At 46.7% G+C, this 9,933-nt stretch overlaps 1 protein-coding gene across 2 annotated transcripts in view; it reads left to right on the forward strand.

Moving 5' to 3' along the window:
• Positions 1-5,159: 5,159 nt before the first annotated feature.
• The window catches only part of LOC118777887 (mitogen-activated protein kinase kinase kinase 4-like), a 27,220-nt gene continuing 22,446 nt past the window's right edge, over positions 5,160-9,933 (forward strand). For both annotated transcript variants that reach the window (XM_036529129.1, XM_036529138.1), the window contains exon 1: positions 5,160-5,373. In XM_036529129.1, the coding sequence (XP_036385022.1) occupies positions 5,342-5,373 (32 nt within the window). In that variant the 5' untranslated portion in view covers positions 5,160-5,341. The remainder of the gene's footprint in view (positions 5,374-9,933) is intronic.

Below are 9,933 nucleotides of genomic sequence, written 5' to 3' on the forward strand. Positions count from 1 at the left end.
CGATACAGGAGAGATCCACTGTCCTCCCCAGCTGCATAAAGCTGACTGACAGAGAACTTGTTAGTCATGCCAGGAGAGGGGCTTGTCTGTGTTAATGTGTAGGTATATGTTATGCTTTGAATGGCTTCATGCTCATTTGTTGGACTGTTGTAGCTATTCTATACTGTAAGTGGATATACTAATGAAGAAATTTAAATTGAAATTAACTGAATTTAATTGAACTGAATTCAACTGAACTGAATTGAGAGAATGAGAGAGAGAGAGAGGGGGGGGGGGGGGGGATTTTGAATTCATGCACAAATACGCAAGTGGAAAATATATCCAAATCACAAAAATGCAGACATGAATAACAAACCAAGCCACTCTGAGTGTAAAGAGCTCTGAATATCACTCTGCTTAAAGCCAACTCACATTAACAACATCAGCACTACCCCCCTGCAAGAGGTATCCTGGCTGCAACTGCCATTTATAAAACTGTCAAAACATAATTACTCCGCTGGCCTTCCTGTTCTGCCCTGCATGATTGCAAGATCGCCAGGTCTGATTACCCGAATATAAAGACCAACAAGTTTTTTTCTGCGAGGTAAACTCCAATGAGAGGGCAGATGAGGGACAAAGAGAACGGCTTGTGTCATAGTTACATAAGGTTTCTGCGCTGTTGAAATTTCTGTGAATGACTCGTTCTGTTATGGCCTGGGTTTGAGGTGCTGTGTAACCAATAACAACACAGAGCATTTAATATCTACTGATATTTATCTGACAACCTCAATCAATACTGAAGATCATCTATACACACTTTCTTTGCTAACCTTATCCAGAACAAATTACATAACATGATTATTACTGTTTGCATTTATACAGCTGGATATTTGGTGAAGTGAATCACATTAAGAGTTTTGCACAAGGACACAATCGCAGTGCCCTACCTGGGTATTGAACCTGCAACCCTTGGGTTACCTGCACTGCTCCTCAGCACTCCACCACATGAACTTCATAGGAAGCATTGCATTTATCATATAGTATCTGTAATACAACATGAATAAAAGGAATTTATCTTCATTTATACGTGTCAAAATCTAAATCATATACAGCAAATTGTATCATTTATTGGCTACACCTTGGACACATAACTTGTATGCTCTGTCTTTAGACCAATTATTGGTATATTGTTATGGCCTTTTAATGTTTTATATTGAGTATTTTTTTGTGCTGTTGCCTTCTTGGCCAGCACCCCCTTGGAAAACAGATTTTTTTTTAACTCAATGGGACCTACCTGGTTAAATAAAAGTTAAATAAATTTAACATTCCAACAGTGTTGCAGTTCTGTCCCAGTATTAAACTGGCAATCTTTCCGTTACAAGCCCTGCTCCTTACCACAACACCACAAAGTTGCAAAGTTAGACATAAGAGATCTTTCAGTTGTTGAACACGTGATGTTCAAGATGTTCTCCAGGAACTCAGGAACAAAGTTAAAATGATTAAATGTGGTCAGTAAATGAGCACTTGAATCAGGCAGCACAGTGCTTGGGTCAAGAGCCCAGCAGGCCATGGGGCTCTCCAGGACCAGGGATGAGTGGGGAGAGAGGGCAACAGCATGACTCATGAAAAATAGCAGAATTTTCATGCAGTAATTAGAAATCCACTCGTAATTTTTCATGTGTTGCTAACCTCCTGACAGGGGCTCCGCCCTCTAATCCTCTCTGGAGAGAGAGTGAGGTTCCAGTGTGAAACATTAGCAACCACTTCTTCTAGAGCAGTGCTGTGGTGATTCTATTTCTCACTAGCAGAGGGTACCATTTAGTCTGTAGTGTTGCCTCTCTCCCTCTCAATTGATGACACAAACTCTGACAAGAATCTGACACTCTGACTCAGAATGAATATATATATTGAATAGATAATATAATATATAGAATTATATTGAAATGATGAAATAACAATTACATGGCAATTATGCATCTGTAGATGTATTGGGTTGCCGTGTTTCTGGCCATGGGCAGCTATATATATCAGCATGTGGACCATTGTGTCCTTCAATGAGCAGAATCATTAAAATTTCAGTACCTCAAAGTGTGACAAAATTCTGCTGAATTTGTGCATATTTACCGTTTCCTTCAGTCAGACAGTGTAGGGACAGTCTGCCCTCTAGCGGCTCAACAGACACACAGCAATGTGAAAAACTGCAGTCAGCTGATCCATGCGTGCATAAACAAGCTCGCTTGTTGCGACATTTGTACCAGACTGGAGAAGTAAATATGTTTTCGCTTGTGTCTGCATGAGAAGCTTCTGTTTACGCTCATCTGTGATTGTGAGTGTCTGTACTGTGGCTGTTGTGTCTGTGTATGTACATGTAGTACATAGCAATACAGTTGTACAACAGTAAAGCATCTATCTATCTATCTGTCTATCTATCTATCTATCTATCTATCTATCTATCTATCTATCTATCTATCTATCTATCTATCTATCTATCTACATGCAAACTGTACTGCACAATAATTCACCGCTGCCACCATTGGCCCCCGCCACTGGTATGGCAACTGCCGTAAAATAGTGACATCCAGTGGCGTTATTATAAATTGCAGGACAATAAAGCATCTCTTCAGTCCGTCGCGCAGCACACACGTCCCTCCCCGTGTGTGGGCTCTGCTGCCCCACCCCCTCACGCAGGCCTTTCCACCCTCTAACGACGGCTCTGTCTGTCCTCAGAGCTGGCAGCATGCCAGGGAATGTCAGCTATGCCAAATATGAACAAACAATCCACTGAGTAGATAAAGGATTGAATGGATAAGTATATAAATAATTGGAAGTTTCTTTGGAAATGATGTACAACTGACCACTGTGTCCATGCGGAGTGTGTTTGCTGAGCTGCCCTGGCACTGAAACACCCACCCCCAGGATCCTGCAGCTGGAATGTAGCGACCCTGGAAACGAGCGGCGGGGAGGCCCTGTCTGTCATTCTGCAGACAGCTCTCGCTCAGCCAGTCGGGGACCTGCCCCTGACATTCCCTGATGGAGCTGCTATGGAGACAGTTGAAAAGCAGATGCGCCTGAGTGAGCTGTCGTTGAGAGGTGATTACCGAGCTGAAGTGGGTTCCTTCCCCGAAAACACCTTTCACACGCTCCAGCCCTGTTTCTGATCAGAGGTAAGCAGGGCTCTTTTCTCAGAGGTAGTATGGCAGTCTTTTTGACCTCTCCTGATGGGCGTGGTGCTGAGGCTGCAGCAGTCTCCAGGAGCTGCCAGACCGGAAAATGTGAAATCACAGTCCTGCATGTCTGAACCCCAAAAAAGAGGGTGTGTTTGTCTCCCTTCCAGTAGAAACACACCCGTGTGAATGGGAGGTGCTGTTTGATGAGCTAGGTGAGCAAACCCTGAACCGAAGCGTCAGACACAGTGTCACCACATGAGCTGCTGATTCCGGATTTGTTCCTCATTTTTCTTCTGCCGAATCTTGGGTTTACGCTAGTCAAGCCCTCCCCACCATCTTGAACTCAATGCCCCATGGCCTGCAGGTGGCTAACGTGTTCACCCCCGGCTCCAGAGTGAAAGTGCCATGTTGAAGGCATCATCAAACCGAAAGCTTTTTGTGTGAAAAGGTCAGAGTTCACGGCCGAAGCAGGAATTCGCAGATGGCGATCAGACCTCCCCCCAGACCCCCCCCCCCCGCGTGGTCCCCATCCACCCACACCGCCTCCCCATTTCTGAATGGGCTGTATCTGAAAACAAAGAGAACGTTTGTTTACAGTGTTCTTTTCCACTCACTACAGTTAAGTGGAGGAAATATTACCATCTTACTGGGACGTGTCAGCGAATCACCAGCCCAAACAGAGGGAGGACTGTTCTCACGCCCAGGGCCGGACGCACCACCGATGCACCAGCGGACAGACAGACAGAGCCTCTGGGGGAATGAATAGAGGACAGGAATGAGGAGGAGGGCCGTTTCCTGGCAGCAATAAAGAGCTCCTCAATTACCTGCTAGTCTGCTAGTGATAAGTGCATTGTGAATATGGTTGTATATTTCTGTATATTACTATTACTATATTACTGTTTTAGAACCCCCCTACTCAATGTCCGATATCTGAAATACATTTTTGCTGCATGCTTAATTGATTGGCTCAGCTCTCTGTAATTTCAGGGGAACATAGCCATGATGTAGGTGGAGCATAATTATATACGTACCAATGCACAGGTACAGTCGTGTGTCATTGAAGATGATACGCTTCGCTGCTTGGAGCCAGCGCGTGTCTGCATGCCGTCCCAACCTCTATCTGTAGAAAAATAATGATTCACGTAACAACCGGAGTTTTTGATCGCGCTGCGACTGCGTTTGCATTCGCCTCAAAGCGTCTCAACAACAGCTCCTCTGCCTCCTTGCAGCCCAGCAGTCTGCGAGTTAGTTCGCATTGACGTTTGGGAAAAAGCGAGTATGCCGTCCGCCAAGCGCTGGAAGCGGTCGTTCGCCTTATTGGCCAGCAGGGGGCACATTACTCTCTTACCGAAACGTAGGTGAAATATATTTTTAATCGCTGTTTCTTGTTTGATTATTGGATCTCAGACGAACTGCTCCCGTCAAAAAAGAGGTCTCTGGGGTCGGAGTTAATCCAGTATTGTACATGTAGGAGGTAGTGAGTAACTGCTAGTGCTGCAGTCTGCCTATAGGTAAACAAGGGTGTGCACAGGCAGTAATCAATAAACCAATGATAGCGAACACATCTTTTTTTTTTCAAATTAAGGTGGTATCACTTTGGAAAAGAAATGGATCAAGAGATGTGTATCCCCCTAAGATGAAAACTAAAACTTTTTCACCGGCTAGCTTGTGTCGTTGGCTCTGACGCGTGCACTGCAGTGTGTTATGCTGTTATCTATAATATGTGTGTATATATGTATATATATATATATATATATATATATATATATATATATAGAGAGAGAGAGAGAGAGAGAGAGAGATGTAAAAACACTGCAATCTTGACTTTAATTATATACAGTGATTGCGTGCCCGCGCCCGTCCCATGCTGACAGCGGCGTGTTGCCAAACTAACGAGGTCAACTTGGCCTGTAATTAGAGACTATCGGGGCAGCTCGGGAGTCGTCACTGCGGCGATGTGATGTGCTGCTCGGGTTGCCGTAGCAATGATTCTCTGTCACTCCTTCAGTGGCTGCAGCTAAGATGGCGTCTGCGCACGCACGGGCGAGCCGAGACCGTGCAGGCGAGTAGAAAGTTGCAGAGACCGAAGACGCCGTTATAATCAACTCTTGCAAAAAGTGCAAAAGACGGATGAGTTTGGGTGGATATGGCGAGTCCCGTGCACGGATAGAGTAGGCTCTCTCTCGCCCTGCGCAATGGAGCCCCCGGACCACAACAAGCCCCGCAGGTAAGCGACTGAGTACTTTTTTAAGGGAAAAATGAACTACACAGCCGGGACCTGGCAGCTGCCACATTGTGAGACCGTGGCGAAAATGAAATGCATATCTACGGGCGCGCTTGCGCAATGTCGTGCATATGTCTTCCTGTCAAATAGTGGTCGGTGTGCAGTCGCATCCTCAGTTTGCTGTGTAGAAGTTTGAAAGTTATGGAAGAACAAAAAATATTATTGTGCGTTTGGGCTTTTAATTTCCCGTGGATCATCAGCGAGGCTGGTGAAAATGCTTGCTTAAGACATTGTAACTACAGCAGTGTCAACGCACACATCAGCAGCCAAAGAAAGCTGCTAGGTGGCGAGCTAGCTGTTAGCCACCAGTCTCACCGTTTGCAGAGACTGCACAGCTGAAATTCCAAGTATGCATCATATATGGGAAAGTTAAACGGGACACATACTGGGTACCGAAAGGTGCATGGGTTTCCAGCCCTCAAGAAAACCATTTTAGCAGGATGCACACCACACTTAAACGTCATTAGCACAAGTTCACGCTACTATTTCTCTACTTTTCCTCCCGTCTTTGTCTGACTTCCTCCCTTTGAGTGGCAGTATGAAGACACCTGTGCGAGTAACACGACTGCACCAAAATATCAAAGTAAAGAAAATGCAAGTGGCTAAACAGACCCCTGGGTGTAATGAGACTGCAGTCGGACATAGGAGTATCCCATCGGTCTTGGCAGAATTAACAGTTAACATGACAGAAGCTCCCAGCCTCACCTGCCTCGGCTGAGCGGGTGTCTGCCCAGTTCGCACTAGATACCGTTGCAAGTTGCTATTTCGGTCAAACTACTGGAAGTAGATAGTTTACGTTCCATGTTTTGACCGCTCTTTCGTGTCGTGCCGTCTGGTGGTATCGCTTTCTTGTAAACATCACAAAGTGCCACTATGCATGGTGGAAAACACAAAATTAGCATTGCACCATACCCAGTAAGATATTTTCACCAGACACCCAGTGATATTGGCTTTGATGTTCTCAGCGTGGAGCCTCGCTGGCTTAAACACGGGAATAGGCTTGCAAACTGTTGGCACTTCGGTTATCGATTTATAACCGCGCGCTGGTTAAATGTACGCAAGCGAATGTCCCCAGTCATTTGTGATTGTCATATTTAAATACCGGATGCTTTCCACTGTAAAAGCTTTATGCAACCATTAACCAAACATGCCGTTTGGGGGAAAAAAGCACGTGTGTTCGATTTCTTTTCATTTATCTGCCGGAAAAAGGACCCACTGCTTTCGAGAATCTGTGAAACGTCAAAAGCTGTCGGCTTTGCGTGCCGTTTGTGTGCGCCCGCCGCCCTGCATGGGTGTGCCTTAGCAACACGTCCTGCCAGTTAGCTGTGTTTTTTTTTTTTGTTTGTTTGTTTTGCACGTCTCTCCTGACAGTGCGCGACCCCCAGCGCGCATTTGCCCCTGACTGGCGGCGATAGATTCCCCGGAATTCGCAGTGTTATGTCTCCCACTGTGCTCTCCGCTCTGCTTCCTTTTAGCTACCCCGCACCCGAATGCATAATCACTGACGCCGACTTGGGATGGACGTGTGTCAGTAGCGATAAAGAGGAAACATTCAAACCACCGCTGGTGTTCCAAAACCACTCTAACCTCGTGCCATTTCTGCTCGCGCAGACGGGGCAGCGCCCAAGGTCACGAGAATTTGGAATGGGAACATTTGTACTTTGCACTCTCGCTGGCAGCTTGATAGCTGCCAGAACGAGTGTCCTTCTCTCTGTCTGTGTACGTCTGACTGGCTGTTTCGAGATGAGCGGTTGCGGTTGAATCTGACCAGAACGGGATCGCCAAGATCGCCACACTGCCACACCCCGCGCCCCAGCGCTCAGGAGCGATGTGCGGGGACAATGCGCTGAAACCTCGCAGCTCTGGTGCAGCGTGGTGTCACGTCAGACTGACTTCTGAGGAAGTCTTACGTTTCCAGTAGCCAGTCCTGTTTCTGGAATTACAGGGCGTTTCCTGAGTTTTTTATCGAAGTATTTTTGGCACAGGGTAGCTCCACTGTGCTGAAGGAGGATTGGAATTCATTAACGTGTCTGATGTGATCTGTCAGATGAGATCAGGGCGCACGTCTTCTCTCTGTGCCTTGTCTTTACAGCAGAGAAGCTGACTCCCTGTACTTTAGTAAAGGATAATTGCATATTTGGTTTCAGTGTGTATGGTGCCAACTGCCCTCTTTTAAAAAGCAAATTTCCAGTGACATCATGCCTCGGTCAAATGCATGTCTGTTGAATGCACAGTGCATTTAAAATATATGTGAATTTATGTGGAAATTTGCACCGTGCAATACTGTAAAGTTTTATGTATGTTCTCTTCTCTTTAGAAGTATTGGTTTTCTATAGCATGGTTGTATAAAATGCAGATTTACAAAATTCCACTTGTGTACAATGGTTTTGCTAGTAATTGACATTTGGATATTTGACATCCTTGAACAATATGCTTTTCATTGTGAATTCACTGCCTGACTGTCAACATTACATTACATTGTTGTCATGTATCCAAAGCAACATGCATAGATTACCATTTTATATATTACCAGTTTATACAGCTGGATATTTCCTCAGGCAGTTGTTGGTCAAGTCGCTTGCCTGAGAATGCAGCAGCAATGTCCCAGTGAGGAACTGAACATGCAGCCTTTTGGTCATGAGCCCTGCCCCCTTACCGCCCCGCCACACCTCACTGCAGCCCTATTGTAAATGCATCATAAATGCATCAGTCATGAGGTGCCTTTCTGTGTCTGTCATCTTCAGACTGCCTGCAGCTTTAATGTGACCGACCGTGGCGTTGCACACATATGCAAGTTCAGTTTTCCTTGTTTTCGTCCCACTGGTTTCACGAACCCCTGACTATGCACATGCTGTAGTGAAGTGCACATGTATGGAGGTATGCATTTGTGTCCAGCGGCGGAAAGGTTAGATCCCGCAGGACGCTGCGGCTGCAACCCCATCCGGTCTCCCCTGTGTCACTGCACTGTGACTGGTTGCCTTTCGTACGGGTCCAGAAAGCCTGCAGTGTTCCCTCAACATTACTGCAGTGCTGCGCACACTGCTACAAAAAGGAGCAAAACCTTACAGCAATGTTGTGAGTAGGGTTTTGTGCTGCTTCCTCTCTGCAGGAGAAGTGATGTAACCTCTCATGTCCTGGTGTGCCTGGTTATTTCCTGTGCGGTTGCAGCCTTGTGCACTTGCTGAAGTTTGCAGATCACAGATTTATGGTGATCCAATGTGATTTGCACACACAGAACAGTCGGGTTGAATGGAGAGCTCTGCTCTGGATGACAGAGCGTGGCGGCTCATTTGCCTGTTATTACTGATAACACCACGCCTCAGATGATAACACACAAATCCGGGCTTATACAGCCTCTTTCCCCAGTGCTCCTGTCTCTCCCCTTTCAGGGAAGGACGCTGCATAACCCAACGCCACCGTTTCCTTAGAAAGGAAGTTGGTTGTTCGAAAGAAGGGGGAAGTGGCATTAGTTGATTCAGTGACTTTAGTGCTTTTTATGACATGGAAGCGTGACGGCTCAGAGAATATGGATCAGATATCAGTGACTGTGGCTGTTCAGAGAAAAACCAAGTACATGAGTGCTTTTCCATCTGGGTTTGTGTGTGACGTGCGGTTTCCTGAACGGCTTGTTCTGTACACTTTTTCACGCTGTTGGAGATAGGAGGGGCTCATGCCGACTTTCTGGGGAAGGAGCAGTGTGGTTTTGTAGCTCACAGCACCGGCCGTGATTACCGTACCTCCAGGGGTAGAGCGTGCCTCACATACCTAAATACACACTCCCAACGAGGCGCTGACCTAGCAGGGCAGGCCTACAGAACAGACCCCAGAGGTGAACTCCCGGCTTCCGGATAGACCCTTTGGATCCAGAAATTCTGTTCTGTGTGCGGTTCTGGAATCCTAGCTGGTATGGCGTTCTGTCCCTTTGTCCCTGCGCCCTAAGATTAAAAACATGCAAAAACAGCATTGTTCCTTCCTCTGCTGTATGTGGCAGCAGCCTTCCGAAGCGTGTCATTTGTGTTTTGCAGCGTGTGGCGACTGCAGGTGAATGTCCCCTGAGAGAAGGTGTCATGCGCAGCAGACAGAATTCGTCACGCCTGTGACAGGCTCGGGCTTGTTCGGACACGGGGAGCCTGTCCTGATGCGTGTTGGTGTGAAAAACGTTGGGTTGGAACGGCCCACGCGTGAGCGCTCGTGAACAGGCAGCGGTGAGGGCTCTGAGCCAGGTGGGGCAGTGAGGTTTTTAAGAGTAGCTAAAGGTTACCTGTATTCTGCACTGTCACAGGCTGGGGGGGTGGGGGGGGGGGTAAAAGCTGGGCAGCCAGCGAAAGGGCCCGGTTTTATTTTTAAACCTCACTGCTGTTTCTTACACCCTCTTTGCAAGCTCAGGAGCACTTCTGTGCGTGTGCGCTGACACTGCAGCTGAATCATGACCTGTTTTTACATCCAAATTCGCAGTCATGTCTCATCTTTGTGTTTTTTGTATTAAATGCTGATTTCACACTC

This window comes from Megalops cyprinoides, chromosome 1 (genome assembly GCF_013368585.1).
Source record: "Megalops cyprinoides isolate fMegCyp1 chromosome 1, fMegCyp1.pri, whole genome shotgun sequence".
In the NCBI taxonomy this organism is placed as follows: Eukaryota; Metazoa; Chordata; class Actinopteri; order Elopiformes; family Megalopidae; genus Megalops; species Megalops cyprinoides.